Below are 21,765 nucleotides of genomic sequence, written 5' to 3' on the forward strand. Positions count from 1 at the left end.
TCCTGCCTGGAGCCTGGAGCCTGCCTGGAGCCTGGAGCCTGCCTGGAGCCTGCCTGCCGCCCCGTCTCGCAAGTGCCACGTGAGTACCTGCGTCTGCGCCGTCTTGGGCAGACCTCTGGACCATCATCAGACTGTTCAAACACCATTTCCGCGAGGTTTCGGGCCGACCACGTCACACCATGACGTCTCCTGACGATGCCTAACCCCGTGCAGTAGCGCCAAACCTGCGCCACTAACGTCTCTTCGACAAGAACATTGGGCGGGCTCTCGGTCCGTCTCGTTCCTAGGGAGTAGGGATGTCCGGCCTGCGTGTCTAGCCCGAGCTCCAGTGACGAGACACCAGCTCGTGCCCGCTGCACCACGAGACTGCTCGTGCTAGTACGCCATCGGTTGGGGAAGGCTGTGCGGGTGTATACAGGGAGGATGGTGCCCAACTGTTCATATTAGCTGCGGTGTAACTTTAGTGAACTCGATCCAATTTTGTTTTGGCATACGCAATTGCTAGTTACACGGTGTGTCGTTAAATATCCTAATAACGAACAAAAACGAAGGCTTCTTACGAAACTCACTGTAACCAGCAATGGCATACGTGAAACTAAACTTTTTAAAATTAATCTTCCCATTGCAAGAACCATTCAAAGTACGTATTTAGTGAACTTATTTAAACTCTTGAATGCGGTCCAGCTTGTTGCTGACAACCCTAGTGTTTCAGAAGAGACTCTTATTTGCATGTGAAATGTCTGAAGCAAATGTCAACAAAGGTTTATACCCTGTTTTTGTATAATTTGATTCAACTAAGACAAACGCCTTGTCTTCCATTTGATCGTGATGTGATAAGCATTCTGTGATTACATAACCTTAAGTTAAAACAATTTAAATAACCAAATAACTCATTTTGATTTACATAAATGTATTATAATACACGGGAGTAAGCATTTTCAATAGCACATGATGTAATGTAAAAATATCTACAAATTTTTGACAGGAAATTTTCCAAGTGGCATTTCTGAAGTATCCTAGTTTTAAAATAATCTCATAAAAAGCATTTTCCGACCATGTTGTTGAGATAATGTAGCCTACGGATAACTTCTTAAAAGATCTATTCCTCTTGTATACAGAAGTGTGTGCTCAATATTTGCTTAAATAAGTCATATTTTAAAATAACTTGTTAAGTTAGCATTTCTTAATTGGTCATGTTGGATCAGCTGAATCTGTATGGCGCATCTATGAATCTCCAATGCATTTTCAGTCACATGTTATTGTGATTGATATTCATTTACCACGTAGACAGAATGTTTACTTTCGATAAGGGCAAGAGCGTCAAGCAATTGAAAATGCAATATAAACAAAATTATTAGCATCTTTTGAATTGAATCGACCAGATCCACCAGCACGCGACTATAAGTATATTGAAAATTCTTTGCATTATGTATGAGAAGATTAAAAAAAAATGGAAGAAGAGAAGCCGTGAAGGTGATAAAATGATTGCATGTATCACTAAGAGATATCGAACTTTTCCATTTACGGTTGCTTTTATTACATGTATGTGGTCCAAAATCATTTTAGGGCGTAAGAACATACAATGGAATTACACACACTTCTTTTGATGATGTGTGCCTTACTCGCGGTATTGCTTCCAATGAAACGAATGGCGCGAATGATTAAATGAAGCAAAATAATTACATTCACCAAAACAAATTAGAAATTTAATTGGTTACTTTTTTTTTTTGTTTAAGCACTGATGCAGGCTTTGGAAAAACATCCACACAAACAGCAATCACTCACAAATCAAATTCGCTTAATATTTGTTGTATTGCAACATCGTTCAGTGGCATAGCTTCAACTCTATTACTTGGAGGTAGAACGTTACACTGTGTGTTTAAATTGCCTATACCCATTTTGTACAAATCTGTAGCAAATGTTACCGCAAATAGTAGCTATGAACATTATACAAATTCATCATCATTGATAATAATTATTGATGAAGTTTCTATGCGCCCACTGCAAGTGTTGAAAATCGTAGATTATAGCATGATCTATGCAATGAAAATAATAAACATAAACCATTTGGAGGAAAAACTATACTTCTGTGCGGTGATTTTCTGAAAATATTACCAACTATCTCACATGGATCACGTACAACTTTAATTGAAAATTGTGTTACGAGTTGGGATAAATGTGTTTATTTTCATAAATTTACGTTTACTCAAAAAATATGAGACCCTTACCAAGTGAAATAGAATTGGACGAATTCTTGAAAAAAAAAAGAATTGTAATGATGAAGCTCCACAATTCCCTCCGGTTGGTGAAAATATTATTGAAATACCTCAGCAATTAATATGAGATGAAAATAATATTATTAATGAGGTGTATGGAAATATTTCTGAAAACATACTTTCAGATAAAATACTTAAGACAGTTATTTTAGCACCTAAAAATGATAATTGCACTTTCATTAATATTATTATACTTAATTGAATACCTGGTGAATACAAAACATATCACAGCTACGATAAGATAATTTGTGGTGATGACAATGAAATCAATAACTATCCAGTAGAGTTTTTGAATTCTTTGACTATTAGTGGTTTGTCACCACATAAGTTAGTATTAAAAGTTAAATGCATCGTTTTACTGATCATAAACTTAATACAAAGGAAGCATTAGTCAATGGAACATGACTGCGCACAAGTTTATGCATCGTAATGCTATTGATTGCGAAGTTTTAACTGGAACCGCACGCTTTGAGAGAATTTTGATTCCACGTATAAATCTAGCATATCTCGGCACTGTTTTCCATTTACCTTTTAAATAACTAATTTCCAATTATACCTGCATTCATGATGACAATAAATAAATCTCAAGCATAAAAATTCGAAAAAATTGGAATTTTATTGAGGCAGCCAGTTTTCACACATGGAAAATTGTACGTCGCAGCAAGTAGAGTTAGATCATTCTATGGTTTGAGATTATATTTTTCTGAATATAACGATCAAGGACATTTAGCAAACGATGATAGAGTTATTATAAAAAAACATCGTCTACAGAGAAGTTTTGAGTCATTAAATTCATTTTCAAACTATTTTAGTTCAATGGACAACATTTACTTACGTCCAGTTCATATATTAATCTAATGAATAAAAAAAATTGTTTCCGTTGCATGTCTGTGGTCGAACAGTCGCACTATTGTTGACTTTGTAATATTTGTAAACATAGTATATTTGTATGAGCCCTTAAAATATATAAATATGTCTTGAGATCAAGTAACTTTTCAAAATATAGTAATTTTTATTCCCAAGTGAAATAATTCACCTCTTAAAACTTATTTGGAAATATATATCCCATTCAATTATTTACTTTCATTTCACATTAAATTCAACAATAAGCGGTGCGAATCTAACTAAAAACGTTTTACAGTTAAACAGTTTCAGATGAACTGTTTCCGAAAAATACAGCATAATGTAACAACTTCCCTCTTTTTAAAACATCTTTCCTGGCTGGGTCCATTAGCTCTAGAAGCTCTAAGGGCGACACTGGCTTGTGCATCACACACCTCTTCGCCTCTACGCGCCAGGGACCGAAATGGCGTGCAGTCTTCTCGTCGGTAACGCGCCTCTATGAGACTTTCAATTTGATTCTAGAACATGCACTCCCTTATACTTTTAACAATACCTTTACCAATCCTAAAAAGTAAGTGAAAACACCCATTTTAGCCTTTTTCACTGCCCTTAAAATACATGTTAAAGACGAAACCATGAAACGAAAATTGTATAATGGATGTATAATGTATTGACGAGTATAATGGTTGTTAAACACACGCAATGAAGAACTGCGGCTGGTAGTGTCCGAGCAGGCCCCGCCAGGCCACACCTGCTCGGGGACCGTTACACGGGCCGCGGGACGCGTGAACGGGGTCAGCGAGTCCGAGCCGCGGCCAAGGTCACCGGTCGTTCACCCTCGCACCACGCCCCGCCGGGCAGGTCTGTGTGAGGTGTACAGTGCTCCAGTTCAACGTGCTGGATTTACTACCATGCACTCCCGTTACGGGCTGAGTCCACCAGCACGAGCTCACAAAACAGTTATTCCATCGCATCTTGGAGGTGTTTGAGAAGGAGCTACAATGAGGGGCTTAGACTATACCCATTCCAGCATCATCGCCATGACTCAAAGGAATATACTTTCTAAGAGTATCACAAGGCTCTTAAGGGGCCCGCCTACCTGGGCACACATACGGTGTGCAGAGCTTCAGAAAAAACAACGCGATTTCAAAACTACTCAAGATATACGAGTGGGGCCTATTTACGAATAGCATTTAAGAGTTCGCTGAGGACCGAAAAGTACTTTTAATTTCGGATTAAGTTTTTAAACTGTATTTTTAGAAGCGTTAAAATGCCTAAAACACGTGTTTACAGAGTAATTTTTAGGCATAACACAATCAGTACAGATTCTTGAAAGCACTTAAGGGGCTTGCATAACACCTTTATCTTCATTTCTCCGCCATATAATGTTACGGTCACCCCTCAAATTTCACAGTTATCCTGTGACAAAGAGAAGAATGCGCACCAGTTCAGAGACTTGCGCTTAGAGGCTATACCGCGCTGGAAGCACCAGCGAGCGTCGCGCTTATCATCCCGCCTCACTAACACACATACACCCCTGACGAGGCGGGCCCCTTAAGGGGAAGGTTCACCCCAAGAATCGTAATTTTCTTAAATATTATTTGTGATGAAATACCATGGTAGAGGGTGACCACCACTCAGCTGGTCTGTTAATAGAAGCGGTCAGCTGAGAGTTTGCTTCCAGACAGGGAGGGCGTATCGCTCCAATCACTTGGTACTAGGGCATGTTTGAAAGCCCACCTGCTGGGCGCAGACCTAATTCGAGCGACAGTTTTGCCTACTGTGTTGGCTGTCCCCTCGCCCCTTGCAGCCCGGGCAGGGCCGAGCGCTCGAGCGACAGTTTTGCCTACTGTGTTGGCTGTCCCCTCGCCCCTTGCAGCCCGGGCAGGGCCGAGCGCTCGAGCGACAGTTTTGCCTACTGTGTTGGCTGTCCCCTCGCCCCTTGCAGCCCGGGCAGGGCCGAACACTCGAGCGACAGTTTTGCCTACTGTGTTGGCTGTCCCCTCGCCCCTTGCAGCCCGGGCAGGGCCGAACACTCGAGCGACAGTTTTGCCTACTGTGTTGGCTGTCCCCTCGCCCCTTGCAGCCCGGGCAGGGCCGAACACTCGAGAGACAGTTTTGCCTACTGTGTTGGCTGTCCCCTCGCCCCTTGCAGCCCGGGCAGGGCCGAACACTCGAGAGACAGTTTTGCCTACTGTGTTGGCTGTCCCCTCGCCCCTTGCAGCCCGGGCAGGGCCGAACACTCGAGAGACAGTTTTGCCTACTGTGTTGGCTGTCCCCTCGCCCCTTGCAGCCCGGGCAGGGCCGAGCGCTCGAGCGACAGTTTTGCCTACTGTGTTGGCTATCCCCTCGCCCCTTCCAGCCCGGGCAGGGCCGAGCGCTCGAGCGACAGTTTTGCCTACTGTGATGGCTGGCCCCTCGCCCCTTGCAGCCCGGGCAGGGCCGAGCGCTCGAGCGACAGTTTTGCCTACTGTGATGGCTGGCCCCTCGCCCCTTGCAGCCCGGGCAGGGCCGAGCGCTCGAGCGACAGTTTTGCCTACTGTGTTGGCTGTCCCCTCGCCCCTTGCAGCCCGGGCAGGGCCGAGCGCTCGAGCGACAGTTTTGCCTACTGTGTTGGCTGTCCCCTCGCCCCTTGCAGCCCGGGCAGGGCCGAGCGCTCGAGCGACAGTTTTGCCTACTGTGATGGCTGTCCCCTCGCCCCTTGCAGCCCGGGCAGGGCCGAGCGCTCGAGCGACAGTTTTGCCTACTGTGTTGGCTGTCCCCTCGCCCCTTGCAGCCCGGGCAGGGCCGAGCGCTCGAGCGACAGTTTTGCCTACTGTGTTGGCTGTCCCCTCGCCCCTTGCAGCCCGGGCAGGGCCGAGCGCTCGAGCGACAGTTTTGCCTACTGTGTTGGCTGTCCCCTCGCCCCTTGCAGCCCGGGCAGGGCCGAGCGCTCGAGCGACAGTTTTGCCTACTGTGATGGCTGTCCCCTCGCCCCTTGCAGCCCGGGCAGGGCCGAGCGCTCGAGCGACAGTTTTGCCTACTGTGTTGGCTGTCCCCTCGCCCCTTGCAGCCCGGGCAGGGCCGAGCGCTCGAGCGACAGTTTTGCCTACTGTGTTGGCTGTCCCCTCGCCCCTTGCAGCCCGGGCAGGGCCGAACACTCGAGAGACAGTTTTGCCTACTGTGTTGGCTGTCCCCTCGCCCCTTGCAGCCCGGGCAGGGCCGAACACTCGAGAGACAGTTTTGCCTACTGTGTTGGCTGTCCCCTCGCCCCTTGCAGCCCGGGCAGGGCCGAACACTCGAGAGACAGTTTTGCCTACTGTGTTGGCTGTCCCCTCGCCCCTTGCAGCCCGGGCAGGGCCGAACACTCGAGAGACAGTTTTGCCTACTGTGTTGGCTGTCCCCTCGCCCCTTGCAGCCCGGGCAGGGCCGAACACTCGAGAGACAGTTTTGCCTACTGTGTTGGCTGTCCCCTCGCCCCTTGCAGCCCGGGCAGGGCCGAACACTCGAGAGACAGTTTTGCCTACTGTGTTGGCTGTCCCCTCGCCCCTTGCAGCCCGGGCAGGGCCGAACACTCGAGAGACAGTTTTGCCTACTGTGTTGGCTGTCCCCTCGCCCCTTGCAGCCCGGGCAGGGCCGAGCGCTCGAGCGACAGTTTTGCCTACTGTGTTGGCTGTCCCCTCGCCCCTTGCAGCCCGGGCAGGGCCGAACACTCGAGAGACAGTTTTGCCTACTGTGTTGGCTGTCCCCTTGCCCCTTGCAGCCCGGGCAGGGCCGAACACTCGAGAGACAGTTTTGCCTACTGTGTTGGCTGTCCCCTCACCCCTTGCAGCCCGGGCAGGGCCGAGCGCTCGAGCGACAGTTTTGCCTACTGTGTTGGCTGTCCCCTCGCCCCTTGCAGCCCGGGCAGGGCCGAACACTCGAGCGACAGTTTTGCCTACTGTGTTGGCTGTCCCCTCGCCCCTTGCAGCCCGGGCAGGGCCGAACACTCGAGCGACAGTTTTGCCTACTGTGTTGGCTGTCCCCTCGCCCCTTGCAGCCCGGGCAGGGCCGAGCGCTCGAGCGACAGTTTTGCCTACTGTGTTGGCTGTCCCCTCGCCCCTAGCAGCCCGGGCAGGGCCGAACACTCGAGCGACAGTTTTGCCTACTGTGTTGGCTGTCCCCTCGCCCCTTGCAGCCCGGGCAGGGCCGAGCGCTCGAGCGACAGTTTTGCCTACTGTGTTGGCTGTCCCCTCGCCCCTTGCAGCCCGGGCAGGGCCGAGCGCTCGAGCGACAGTTTTGCCTACTGTGTTGGCTGTCCCCTCGCCCCTTGCAGCCCGGGCAGGGCCGAGCGCTCGAGCGACAGTTTTGCCTACTGTGTTGGCTGTCCCCTCGCCCCTTGCAGCCCGGGCAGGGCCGAGCGCTCGAGCGACAGTTTTGCCTACTGTGTTGGCTGTCCCCTCGCCCCTTGCAGCCCGGGCAGGGCCGAACACTCGAGAGACAGTTTTGCCTACTGTGTTGGCTGTCCCCTCGCCCCTTGCAGCCCGGGCAGGGCCGAACACTCGAGAGACAGTTTTGCCTACTGTGTTGGCTGTCCCCTCGCCCCTTGCAGCCCGGGCAGGGCCGAGCGCTCGAGCGACAGTTTTGCCTACTGTGTTGGCTGTCCCCTCGCCCCTTGCAGCCCGGGCAGGGCCGAGCGCTCGAGCGACAGTTTTGCCTACTGTGTTGGCTGTCCCCTCGCCCCTTGCAGCCCGGGCAGGGCCGAACACTCGAGAGACAGTTTTGCCTACTGTGTTGGCTGTCCCCTCGCCCCTTGCAGCCCGGGCAGGGCCGAACACTCGAGAGACAGTTTTGCCTACTGTGTTGGCTGTCCCCTCGCCCCTTGCAGCCCGGGCAGGGCCGAGCGCTCGAGCGACAGTTTTGCCTACTGTGTTGGCTGTCCCCTCGCCCCTTGCAGCCCGGGCAGGGCCGAACACTCGAGAGACAGTTTTGCCTACTGTGTTGGCTGTCCCCTCGCCCCTTGCAGCCCGGGCAGGGCCGAACACTCGAGAGACAGTTTTGCCTACTGTGTTGGCTGTCCCCTCGCCCCTTGCAGCCCGGGCAGGGCCGAACACTCGAGAGACAGTTTTGCCTACTGTGTTGGCTGTCCCCTCGCCCCTTGCAGCCCGGGCAGGGCCGAACACTCGAGAGACAGTTTTGCCTACTGTGTTGGCTGTCCCCTCGCCCCTTGCAGCCCGGGCAGGGCCGAACACTCGAGAGACAGTTTTGCCTACTGTGTTGGCTGTCCCCTCGCCCCTTGCAGCCCGGGCAGGGCCGAACACTCGAGAGACAGTTTTGCCTACTGTGTTGGCTGTCCCCTCGCCCCTTGCAGCCCGGGCAGGGCCGAACACTCGAGAGACAGTTTTGCCTACTGTGTTGGCTGTCCCCTCGCCCCTTGCAGCCCGGGCAGGGCCGAGCGCTCGAGCGACAGTTTTGCCTACTGTGTTGGCTGTCCCCTCGCCCCTTGCAGCCCGGGCAGGGCCGAACACTCGAGAGACAGTTTTGCCTACTGTGTTGGCTGTCCCCTCGCCCCTTGCAGCCCGGGCAGGGCCGAACACTCGAGAGACAGTTTTGCCTACTGTGTTGGCTGTCCCCTCGCCCCTTGCAGCCCGGGCAGGGCCGAGCGCTCGAGCGACAGTTTTGCCTACTGTGTTGGCTGTCCCCTCGCCCCTTGCAGCCCGGGCAGGGCCGAACACTCGAGCGACAGTTTTGCCTACTGTGTTGGCTGTCCCCTCGCCCCTTGCAGCCCGGGCAGGGCCGAACACTCGAGAGACAGTTTTGCCTACTGTGTTGGCTGTCCCCTCGCCCCTTGCAGCCCGGGCAGGGCCGAGCGCTCGAGCGACAGTTTTGCCTACTGTGTTGGCTGTCCCCTCGCCCCTTGCAGCCCGGGCAGGGCCGAGCGCTCGAGCGACAGTTTTGCCTACTGTGTTGGCTGTCCCCTCGCCCCTTGCAGCCCGGGCAGGGCCGAACACTCGAGAGACAGTTTTGCCTACTGTGTTGGCTGTCCCCTCGCCCCTTGCAGCCCGGGCAGGGCCGAGCGCTCGAGCGACAGTTTTGCCTACTGTGTTGGCTGTCCCCTCGCCCCTTGCAGCCCGGGCAGGGCCGAACACTCGAGAGACAGTTTTGCCTACTGTGTTGGCTGTCCCCTCGCCCCTTGCAGCCCGGGCAGGGCCGAGCGCTCGAGCGACAGTTTTGCCTACTGTGTTGGCTGTCCCCTCGCCCCTTGCAGCCCGGGCAGGGCCGAACACTCGAGCGACAGTTTTGCCTACTGTGTTGGCTGTCCCCTCGCCCCTTGCAGCCCGGGCAGGGCCGAACACTCGAGAGACAGTTTTGCCTACTGTGTTGGCTGTCCCCTCGCCCCTTGCAGCCCGGGCAGGGCCGAGCGCTCGAGCGACAGTTTTGCCTACTGTGTTGGCTGTCCCCTCGCCCCTTGCAGCCCGGGCAGGGCCGAACACTCGAGCGACAGTTTTGCCTACTGTGTTGGCTGTCCCCTCGCCCCTTGCAGCCCGGGCAGGGCCGAACACTCGAGAGACAGTTTTGCCTACTGTGTTGGCTGTCCCCTCGCCCCTTGCAGCCCGGGCAGGGCCGAGCGCTCGAGCGACAGTTTTGCCTACTGTGTTGGCTGTCCCCTCGCCCCTTGCAGCCCGGGCAGGGCCGAACACTCGAGAGACAGTTTTGCCTACTGTGTTGGCTGTCCCCTCGCCCCTTGCAGCCCGGGCAGGGCCGAGCGCTCGAGCGACAGTTTTGCCTACTGTGTTGGCTGTCCCCTCGCCCCTTGCAGCCCGGGCAGGGCCGAACACTCGAGCGACAGTTTTGCCTACTGTGTTGGCTGTCCCCTCGCCCCTTGCAGCCCGGGCAGGGCCGAACACTCGAGAGACAGTTTTGCCTACTGTGTTGGCTGTCCCCTCGCCCCTTGCAGCCCGGGCAGGGCCGAGCGCTCGAGCGACAGTTTTGCCTACTGTGTTGGCTGTCCCCTCGCCCCTTGCAGCCCGGGCAGGGCCGAGCGCTCGAGCGACAGTTTTGCCTACTGTGTTGGCTGTCCCCTCGCCCCTTGCAGCCCGGGCAGGGCCGAACACTCGAGAGACAGTTTTGCCTACTGTGTTGGCTGTCCCCTCGCCCCTTGCAGCCCGGGCAGGGCCGAGCGCTCGAGCGACAGTTTTGCCTACTGTGTTGGCTGTCCCCTCGCCCCTTGCAGCCCGGGCAGGGCCGAACACTCGAGAGACAGTTTTGCCTACTGTGTTGGCTGTCCCCTCGCCCCTTGCAGCCCGGGCAGGGCCGAGCGCTCGAGCGACAGTTTTGCCTACTGTGTTGGCTGTCCCCTCGCCCCTTGCAGCCCGGGCAGGGCCGAGCGCTCGAGCGACAGTTTTGCCTACTGTGTTGGCTGTCCCCTCGCCCCTTGCAGCCCGGGCAGGGCCGAACACTCGAGAGACAGTTTTGCCTACTGTGTTGGCTGTCCCCTCGCCCCTTGCAGCCCGGGCAGGGCCGAACACTCGAGAGACAGTTTTGCCTACTGTGTTGGCTGTCCCCTCGCCCCTTGCAGCCCGGGCAGGGCCGAACACTCGAGAGACAGTTTTGCCTACTGTGTTGGCTGTCCCCTCGCCCCTTGCAGCCCGGGCAGGGCCGAGCGCTCGAGCGACAGTTTTGCCTACTGTGTTGGCTGTCCCCTCGCCCCTTGCAGCCCGGGCAGGGCCGAACACTCGAGAGACAGTTTTGCCTACTGTGTTGGCTGTCCCCTCGCCCCTTGCAGCCCGGGCAGGGCCGAACACTCGAGAGACAGTTTTGCCTACTGTGTTGGCTGTCCCCTCGCCCCTTGCAGCCCGGGCAGGGCCGAGCGCTCGAGCGACAGTTTTGCCTACTGTGTTGGCTGTCCCCTCGCCCCTTGCAGCCCGGGCAGGGCCGAACACTCGAGCGACAGTTTTGCCTACTGTGTTGGCTGTCCCCTCGCCCCTTGCAGCCCGGGCAGGGCCGAACACTCGAGCGACAGTTTTGCCTACTGTGTTGGCTGTCCCCTCGCCCCTTGCAGCCCGGGCAGGGCCGAGCGCTCGAGCGACAGTTTTGCCTACTGTGTTGGCTGTCCCCTCGCCCCTTGCAGCCCGGGCAGGGCCGAACACTCGAGCGACAGTCGTCCGCCGAGCCGCGGTGTGGGAACCTCCTGCGCTCCTGCGAACCTCACAGCACTGGCTCATAGTTACTACCAACTTCTGTATACACTCAAAACAAAACTCTTCATAATGAATTGAATTTAAATTAATATATTATCAAAATAAAACAGAAATTCGGACGTAATTTCATTCAAATAGCTGATATTCAGTGTCGGCTAAATAAAATAATTTTACTTTTGTATCTGTAGAGAAGTATGTCTTTGATATTTTTGACAAAGGCTTGGGTATTCATGATTAAAAACTACAACAGAATAGTAGTCATAGCGCATTTAATTTTAACATAATTATATTGTTTTATAATAACGAAAATCACATGCTAATATTTATATTAAACTTTTTTTTTTCGAATGTTTGATATTGCCAAGTTACAAACTAATACAATCGCCAACATTTAAATTAAAACGCGCCTGTTTTTCTTTATACTGGATTGAACTCTAGAAAAGTAGATTTGTAATTTATATGTATATCTTGATGGAGAATTAATCTACCCTCATGCCTTCGGGAGATTATCATAGTGAATAAAAATCAGTTTCTGACTTCCTTGTATTATGAGATTCGACACGCTAATTCAGATATCGTATAGGATGTAGACCACAGAGGCCGAAAACATAGGAACATTGAATTTAGATGAATAAAATAATTTTTAAACTCAGTATTCTGATATCTTCAGGTCTATGCGACTTTTAGTGAATCGTCTTACCTGACAGTAGGTACAAGGTTATTTTAATAAACAACCACCAAGCCTGGCTGGAAGACTACTTTTACTTTAGGCAGCAGATTAGACAATACATTATTTTTGAAGGGCACGTTGCATCCATAATTAAAGTTTTCGGATCACAATTTATCAAACATTTGTCTCTGGTGTCAATATAAAATTTATGAGACTTTAATTATAAAAATAATAAAAAATAAAAGAACCAACGAAAAGGCCAGTCGGTACACCACTTTTTGACGTAAACCGCGATCTTTTAAGAATCTGCTTGCATAACCTTACACGACAATCATTATAACACAAAACATAAATGAGTAGATGTGTTAGCTGCAGACGCGATGACAACTGGCCAGCAGCAGAGAAGTACACCCGCGAACTACAGAATGTAGGGGCAGACGCGCTCTCGGACGGCAGTGGAGCCCAGCAATGTCCACAAGGGGCGGATACAGTGATGGGTGGGGGGACCAGTGCCGTTCAGATAAGCACAAAAAAAATTTACCAGTTATGGAAGTCAGGGACTTATTTCCTTAAACATAGAACAATTGTCAAAAACCTGCTTATGGAAACTCAGGCATAGAATATCCACTAAACAAAAACATATTGATGATACCAACCTGATAAACATATTGCAAAATTATTAAACTAAACAATTAAATATTATTAGAAAGCTGATTTCATTATTTTTTAAAAAAACAATTCAGATCAAGTAGAATGTTATACTTGGGGCACTTAAAAAGTCCTGAGCAAAAAAACTGAGAGTAATTTCAACTTATTCACCAAAAATTTTATTCACCTGGATTGCTTCGAAACCGGCTGATTACAAAACCTATTTAACATAGAAATACTATAATTTATAATACTACATATATCTAATATATTAATATTAAAATAAAATATGTCCTAAATGCTTGGAGACCTCCCTCCTTCCCAATAAATTTTAATTAGAAATCCAAACCGTGATATGTGACTGTAAAAACTTTTTCGTGACGCTTGTAAAATGTATGAAAATAATATTATAGCATTTAGGTAGGCTTACACAAAGAAAATGCATTAATACATATCTGCTTAAAGCCAAATTTGTATAATCCAGTAAGTTATTATTTTTAAAAAAAGTTCAATCTTTCCAGTGACGAGGTTTGAACCATGACTTAAATTTCACAACCGCGCGCTTGCCACCGCGCTACCAATAATATTGTAACCTGGGAAGGAGATGTAATGTCTCGTTACTTTCGTATTTAAAACCATGCTGCAGTAATCCTTGCATCAAACAGCTCACAAAAAACATGGTTTACCGAAACAAAACTCGCTACCACGGACCTGATACTTGTTTACTTTCACATCACGCGAAACTATCTCAGACACTACTAGTGATGGGCACCATCGAATAAAAACTATCGACTAAATCTATAGTACGAAACTATCGCTATTCGCGACTAAAATGAAAATCATAATTTTTTTAAAGTAAAATGTAGTTCCAACTACACATATATATTCTCCTGCTTTCCCCAATTTTTCTTCTTTCTTGTATATAAAAATGAATGTTAGTGTGTTTGTCTTATATACGCTCATGCATCGTTCATCCGATTGAGTTGAAACTTTGTAACTTGATCTTTGAAACAAGGGGAAGGTCACACTGTCTAGGTGAGATTTGGATGATAAAAAACCATAAAGCATAATTTAATTATTTTTGGTAAAATCTTACCATTCTATCGTCGCAGTACAGACTAACCACGAAAGAAGGCGGGCTATTAAAAATAGTTCACTTGGCACGAGACAGAGCGTGCGCGTTGCATGCATTCGGCGAGCCATCGATATCGATACCTATTGGACTATGCGAAAGTACTCTATACAGAAATCAATTTAACCTAACCAAATATGAATGCGCTGCAGATAATAGATATAAGATTTAAAACGTATTTGAAAGAAACTTTACACATCGCCAATACGTAACCGGTAGTATCCTAACAAATAATGGTTTTAACTCTAAAATACATAACTTTATACGGGAAAAGACGTTTATGGGCAACATCTTAAACTGAAAAAAAAATTGTTTGCATTCTTATTTGCGGGAAAAAAACATTTGACCGTATTTGAAGGGAAATCGTTGTAATGGTAATTCTAGGTGAGATTCTGATAAAACCAATCCTTAACTCAGAATTTATTTATTCATGATAAAATTTCGTCATTGCATTGATAACTCATCGTTAATCCGTTCTCTATGAAATTTTGTACGCTTGACCTTTGAAACCATGGAGGTAATTAGTCTATGGAATGGATGTCCTGAAGTACCTGATATGGTAGCTGTATAAAGGCTATTATGCTATAAATTTGTTGGTATAGAAGCTGTATAAAGGCTAATATGCTATAAATTTGTTTAAGAGCTTGAAAAGAACTCGTTAGGAAGAATCGTACATTTTTCATGTAGTGAATATTCCTAAAGAAACATAATACCAACACATTTGCAAGAAATTAGGGTTAAACTTCACTATAACTAAAAATTGTTTTGCTATGCAGAAGCAAAATAAGTGGTTAGAAAGCATTCTCATTTTGACCTCAAATAATAAAATGGCCAAGATTATATACACCAAATCCCTTACTTCTTATCTCCATGTTTAAAACTTGAGGAAGGGCACTGTTTGGGAAATATTTCGATAAAACAAACTCTTAAAGTAAAAATTAAGGTGGCGCGCGTGTAGTAGCTATCGGTTAATTAGGAGTAAGTACTTTCTGTCAGTTACTCTTTTCTATAGTCCGAATAATAATGGTGGCGTGCGAATTTAGAGATAGATAGAGAGACATGAAAAGTGATAGATTTGGAGAAAGCAAGAGAAAGAGAGGCAGAGAGTGATATAGTTAGACAGATAGGGATAGAGATAGTGAGTGATAGAGAAATACAGAGTGATGGAGAGAGATATAGATGTATAGATATACAGTTAGGTATAGAGCTAAAGGTATTTATAGGAGTGATATATATGTATAGATTAAGAGAAATATAAATGTATACATAGAGATAAAAATAAAGGGTTAGAGATATAGAGATATATGAAGAATACATATAGAGATATAGACATATATGGATATATAGTGAGATATAAAGAGATATAGATAGATATGGAGAGATTTAGAGATGTTAAGAGATGTATAGATGTACAGAGAGATTTAGATAGAGATGCTTTGTATGTGCGTACAAACTAAAAAAGAAATTAGAATACAAATTACAAAGGGGCATTGCCATGCATGCCGGGCATTAGCTAGTACATTATAAAATTTACCTTTCATTATATGATATATATGATGTAAGAGTTTTATACTTATTTCAATAGAAAAGTAGCGCGCCAGTCCGACGCACCTGATCAGCTGCAAGCCAGTGTTTGTATGGAAGTGTCAGTGCAGTCTGTTGCTGTTTACGGATAGTAAGGATGTGTTATTTCCAATGATCTTAGTTCTAAGGCTGCGTTCAGCTTACATAATATTTTGTGTATCAACAAAGAACTTTTCACATTTTGCTTCCCGGAAATTTTCCATTTTTACAAGTTTAAGTACATCTTTTGACAGCAACAGACATACATGACAGGGTGTAAACAACATATGGCTGGCTAAGCAACAGACCAGCTAACGCCCGTTATACAATGGTGGTAAATGGAGACGGATCACGTAAACGGAGACAGATTTCTCGGAATATCTCATCATCGCGTCTGCTGCTCACAATGCATGGAAACGTAAATAATGGCAACCAATGAGATGGCATTTCAAGTCTGCGAACTATTAATTTAATATAAAAAAAAACTATTAGGCCTACGCTTCGAAATCATTGCACAGGCAAAATTTACATAAATAATAAAAATACACTACAGAGTAACAATAGAACACTGGATAGCTTATCTTAGGACTTGAAACAATTTTTAATGTATTTAGAACATAAACAAACATGGCTACCACCACAGCCAAGTACTCTGTTTCTATAGGTAGCACGGAACAACGTAAACGGAAGAGCTCAGCATTGCCGAGCTAATCCGTACGGGTCCGTCTCCGTCTGCATGCTATTGTAGAAACTATGTTCCGGAAGATCCGTCTCCGTTTCCGTGTCATAGTAGAACGGGCCTAAAGAGTAGAACTAAAAGTCCCACAAGGACACAACTTCCAGATGTTCGGAAGGTTGATAAAAATGGCCGACATGGTGTAAGGAGGTGTGTCTGCCCGCAGGACCATGAGGCCCCAGTGGAGTCTCGCCCTGCTGGCCACAGCCTGCCTGTGCGGAGTGGATGCGCAGATCCCCGGCATATGGCGCTGCCCGGACTATGCGCCTCAGCAGAACTTCGAGATGAACAAGGTGAGTGCCAGCTGAGGACACGAGCCACTGGGATATGAGCGAGTCAATTATTCCTCACGGCAATCAGGACAGTACACGTACTCTACACTGTTAATAATTCTCACCTTCAAGATGGTTACAAAGTATCCCGGGATCTTCGCAAATTTGCGAACAAAAATTTTCCTACTTTGAACATGGATCTAAAAGAATAAATTTTTTATAAACAAAAAATTCAAAAACTGGTTAAGTCTACAGCAGGAACATTCTTCTTTTGCAATTTGCAAGTCGAAATACGGCGTGGTTTGTAGGAAGATTCTATTATTTGAAATCATGAAGAACTCTACGTTTGTTTGAATGGAAATGTCCATAAATTTATTGTAATTTCTAAGTGTGTATGTAACACATTAAAACCCTACAGCAAGTGGAAGAATGTGTAACTAGTAACTTTACTATTTATTCTCCTAAAACTCAATATATATTGTTTGCTCAAAAAAAAACGCGCTAGAAGTGTTTTTGTGGGAACATTATTCTGATTTTCAAAAATGCTAAGAAAATATTTTTTTTGCAGTTAGTAACTCGAGGTCAAAATGTAATATCTCTGGTGTTATGATCTTGAAATGCTTTACAATGGTTAAGCTCCAGATAAACTATTGACGCACCTACAAATTACAGACCGAATGCGTTGCGCCTATAACTTCACCAGCTGCAGTCGCGCCTATGCTTGCTGGCTCTCCCTCCAACTGCTGCCCAGCTTCCTGGTTCTGTACTTGGAGACCCCCGAGGGGATTGGCGCAACGGGACGGCTTCACCCGAGTCCCTGCCGAGCCTAACCGACCTCAGTGCGCCGATGGTTCTGGATCACCTCCAAGCAGATGCTGGGACTTCTTCCCAAGAACCGCTGCATTAGCTGCATACGAATACTAGCTAAATAGGTCGCTTAGCTAAGGGATCCCTTAAAAGTCATCGTAGGGAACGCGGCCGTCTTGGCGGTGCTTCGAATTCTCACCATGGATGCCGATGCACCCCTACATGCGTCCACGCAACTCAAGATTTCTAGGAATGCGACACTTGCATCCACTGATGTGTCGCGACGTCCATTAGCTTCGGAACAAGGTTGTATTTTGTTGGTATATAATATTACTTCAGATTTTTTGCATAAGATCAAGTGATACCTCAAATAGAGACAAATAAAAACTTTAATAACATTACCGAAAGGTGAACTAAAACCTAAAGTGGTAATAAATTCTTTATTAAACGCATTTTTAATATTTTGGGATTCATTACAAAATGTTTATTCTAATCGCTAAAATTAAAATAGGTATCCATGTTAACTTATTTTTTTTAAATTGGTAGTTATTTATGTTATTCAGAATATTCGTATATATTACGACTCAAAATGGGTACGAGCACATTAGTACGACCAAATGTCAAAAGGTGTGCTAGAAGTATTCTGATTTCATCCATCCCTTAGAAATGCTTCCAGTACATTGGGGCTGCATTTTCTAAGTTATGTAGGGATCTGTGTGCAATGGACGCATCCCTATGTATTCGGTACAGCCATTGTGTTTTGTGTTAACTGTATGCTTATTTGTCGATGGTTTGAATTTCTATCACAAAAACTTATTTCATGTTTCTCGGCAGTCAAAATCGTAACAAATTTGAGAATTTTGAAATGACAGGTATAATTAATAAATATTTTCTGAAAGAAATTCAAACCATTTCTTGAAGTAGCCAGTGGCATTACAGTTAAACCCAAAAAGTTTAAGTTCTGAAATAAATTAAATTCTCCTTATTTGTACAACCCAAAAACGTTAAAAATGTAACTTTGGCAGCTAATTATTCAAAAAGTATGCGCTGTATATATTTTTCATTTCGTGAAAGTTAAACAATTGAAAAAGTCTTCAAGTTTAGCTGTAAGTTAATTACTGTAAATATAAAATCTTGACCTGAAATGGGAGGCACCCCCTTAAGCCAGTAAAGAATGGGCTCGTGTTCAGAGTCATTTCATCCGGTATAAGTTTCAGTTACGACGAGAAAGGGGAGGGTGAGTCTTCGACCCCTCAACCCCTATACCCCCTGATCAGCTGATGTGTCTAACTGTACTGCAATACGCATTGATCACATACTAGGTACTATTGCTTATGTGTCATTTCAGGCACGTTCATTTCTGTGGTTATTTGTATCTATAGTAATAATTATTTTTCTATAAATTAGTTTTGCCTGTCTACAAGGCCATTCAAAATCCACACATATCATACCATTTACGGAGATTGGGAAAGGAATAGGATATGGCTTATGGCGAGCAAGCCTCTGAGTGCAGTGATCTAGGGAAACAGGACACAGACGTCAGCCTGGCTGGACTACTGTGCTCCCTCGCGGGTGGTGTTCAGAGAGATTGTTTCCCTAGCCTAAGTTATATCTAAAGTGTGCGGGGAGGTTCAAGTGTAGGCGAGGACCTAAGCGTGTCTCAGGCTTATTGCCTATACACCTTTACATGCTGGGTTCAAACCACGCGAGAGAGGTCACATGCACCTAGTGCTACCTACTGGAGTTTATTGGCCAGTCACGGCAGCGATTGTCGCCATGGCTGACGCCCCATTGATCGCCCTAGCCTAAAGCTAGCTAATGTGACCCAGGTAAAACCTGCATAGACACGGGGAAAATCCTGGGGCGAGTGATGCCGGGATCAATTAACATGCGTTAAAGCAAACAGGTAGCTACTGGACCAGTGGAAGAAGGTCCAGGTAAGAAGAGTTAGAAAAATCAACCACGAGGGAGTTAGAAACTTGGGCCTTTCGGCCCGCAATAAAATTTGTTGCGGTACCGGGGGCGCATGCGCTCCCAGGGACGGGCGACAACACTCGTCACCCCACCCAGCTGCCTGTAAACAAATACGGGTGCTGCTGCACAGATCCCCGTCCCCTAGCGCCGCAGCCGCAAGGCAGTGGGCAGAGCCAGTACACCGGCTCGAACTGTGGGCGCATGGGGTCCCACGCAGCCCGGCGATGCTCCACCTTCATCTCCTTCTTCCGGTCATCAGCGATTACCTTTCGTGCCAGGGTGGGGGCAAGTATTTCAGACCCTCTTGTCCATTCAAAATCCTCGGGTCTGCGGTGGATCGCGCCATCCGAGGCTACCACTGGCTGTCTTCCTTCAGAGTTCCGACGCTGTTCAGTTCCGTTGCGCGCGCAGCATTCCACATCTCCTCCAGTTCCAGCCCGCAGTTCGTCTACACTTCGCCTCCAGGGCACATCGAGCTCCCCTGCGGTGCCTTCGCCGACGAACCTGCTTCCAGCCTACCTTTCACCCCGATAGCCGTGATGACGACTCCGCCATGCCGGCCAGTAGCAGATGGCAGGTCTCAGGGCACGGGAGACGACCGCCGACTGCTCGAGTGCGGCATGTTGTCTGCGCAGTTCGCCGGCAGGTGGTACGAGGTGGAGCGCACCTTCGCGCTGTCGGAGGCGGGGTCTCGCTGCGCCAGCACCAACTACACTGTGGTGGACGACGGCCGCATCGTCGTGGCCAACGAGCAAGTCAACAGAGTGTGAGTCGTCAACCCCAGTCCGTGTGCTTTACTATGCCCGTGCTAATATATCGTGACAACTGCTAAAATATAAGTATCTAATGTGATGTATTAACAGGATATTTGTGTAGTTTTATTGTAAGTGAAAACAGTTACAAAATACAAAATAATGGAATTTGAACTGGGACTTGTCAAAGACTTTAAAAAATTGATAAATTTGTAGTCAGTTATTTAGTGGCCAATTAAAAAAAAAATCCTTCAGCTGATTATAAATACACGTATCTCACAAAAACAAATGGGCTATGTAGTACAAACAAATGGTAGTAAAAAATTATTTATTTACAAAAAAAATACTTAAATTTGCAATTACATTTTGCCTTCAAATATGTATTCTCCTTACTGAGTATGTGGTCAACAAATGTCACAAATGAGTAATCTCTGAGAAAATTTCAATGGTGAATCCAGGACCACGGCTAACAAAACCAGATGTAACAGAAAAGGGAACGAGTGTGAAGGTGTTGTGGTGTGTTCCAGGACCAACGTGAAGCGCGTCCTGGAAGGAGAGGTGAAGTACGCGACCAGGGCTGGCGAGGCCAAGCTGACCGTCACATACCCTAACGTGCTGAACTGTGAGTCCATCATACATACCCACCTATCACTTCATCACCTTTTGGTGCACATTATTAAAAAAAACTAGCTGGGTCATTCCAAATCAAATCATCCAGAGAAAACAAAATTTTGTACCCCACCTTCTCCGATTTTTATGAAATGTTTTTTACAGCATCTATGAACAAATATAACGTGTTTTTTTTTTGTTTTGGCCAAATTCGCTTTAGTTATTTTTTTGTAATTTTTTTTTTAAAAATAGTGCATTTTAACTCATCTGTTATTTGAGGTGCAAGATGAAAAAGGCACTTTTCAGTAAAAATTTAATTGTGAAGTTATTATTTAATACGAACTAATGAATTTTATAATTCTTAATTGAAATTTCATCAGGGTTACAAAAATCAGGTTAAAAATAACATTAGACTCATATTAAACCCAGTTTTCACTGTTTAAAGTTGGCGCTCTGTAATTTTTTTTCCATCTTAACAGCGATTTCCGTAAATGTTCATAACTTTTTTCTGGCTGATCCAATGAGGCTCAGAAATGTCTCATTTGAAAGAGGATGAAAAGTACTATAATAATATACAATAAAATTCATGGGTATTTGATATCATTTTATAAAAAGGGAAAAAATTATTATATTGCTCAAAATATGCAGGTTAGCTCTAAATCATTATCAAATCAATAGTTATAACAATCATATTAATATTATTTAATTATTATTACACATAACACATAGTTTGTGTACACTTTAAAATTAGTTAGCCTTCTTTTACTTGAGATTTACATTTACAGTAAACTCTCGATTATCCATGTTAATTAGAACCCACCATTGTAAAAACCCTGGATAATCCTTTTCATGCTAAGAGCCCTCGAATTAGGATCGCACCATATATTTGCCTTCAGTAGAATTCTGAGCACAAGAGAAGTCTTTGTATTGTTTCTCAGCTATTGGAATGTAAACCTTACAGCACTGCCCCGCACACATGTATTTCTCCATCCTTGTATTTAATTTTTTTTCCTTGGTGGAAAGTTATTATTTCTTCTCAGTCCCTTGCCAGTTAGTCACATGACCATAGAAAAAAATGGTTGGTGGTGGAAGAGGGGGGGGGGGGGGGGGGGGGGGTTTCCAGGCAGACAGGGGCAGGCTGAAACAAACAAGGCGGCTGTTCAGTCTTTCTAAAAAAAAAAAGTTTTAAAAACATTAATGCTGCCTGGCCAAGGAAATATTAAGTTTCATATCAACAAAAAAGGTAAGCCAAAAAATTAAATAACTTTATTAATACCTATAATTTTTAACACCCTTTAACTACCTACTCGACACTTGAATATTC

At 46.4% G+C, this 21,765-nt stretch overlaps 1 protein-coding gene across 5 annotated transcripts in view; it reads left to right on the forward strand.

Annotated features, from left to right (window-relative positions):
• The window catches only part of LOC134531145 (apolipoprotein D-like), a 27,192-nt gene continuing 5,427 nt past the window's right edge, over window positions 1–21,765 (forward strand). The window contains exons 1-4 of one of the 5 annotated variants that reach the window (XM_063366763.1): window positions 1–79; window positions 16,194–16,320; window positions 19,716–19,846; window positions 20,360–20,454. In XM_063366763.1, coding sequence (XP_063222833.1) covers window positions 16,198–16,320; window positions 19,716–19,846; window positions 20,360–20,454 — 349 coding nt within the window. In that variant the 5' untranslated portion in view covers window positions 1–79; window positions 16,194–16,197. The other 4 variants (XM_063366760.1, XM_063366759.1, XM_063366762.1 and 1 more) reach the window with 4 other exon arrangements.

The sequence above is a fragment of the Bacillus rossius genome, chromosome 3 (assembly GCF_032445375.1).
Source record: "Bacillus rossius redtenbacheri isolate Brsri chromosome 3, Brsri_v3, whole genome shotgun sequence".
Lineage (NCBI taxonomy): Eukaryota > Metazoa > Arthropoda > Insecta > Phasmatodea > Bacillidae > Bacillus > Bacillus rossius.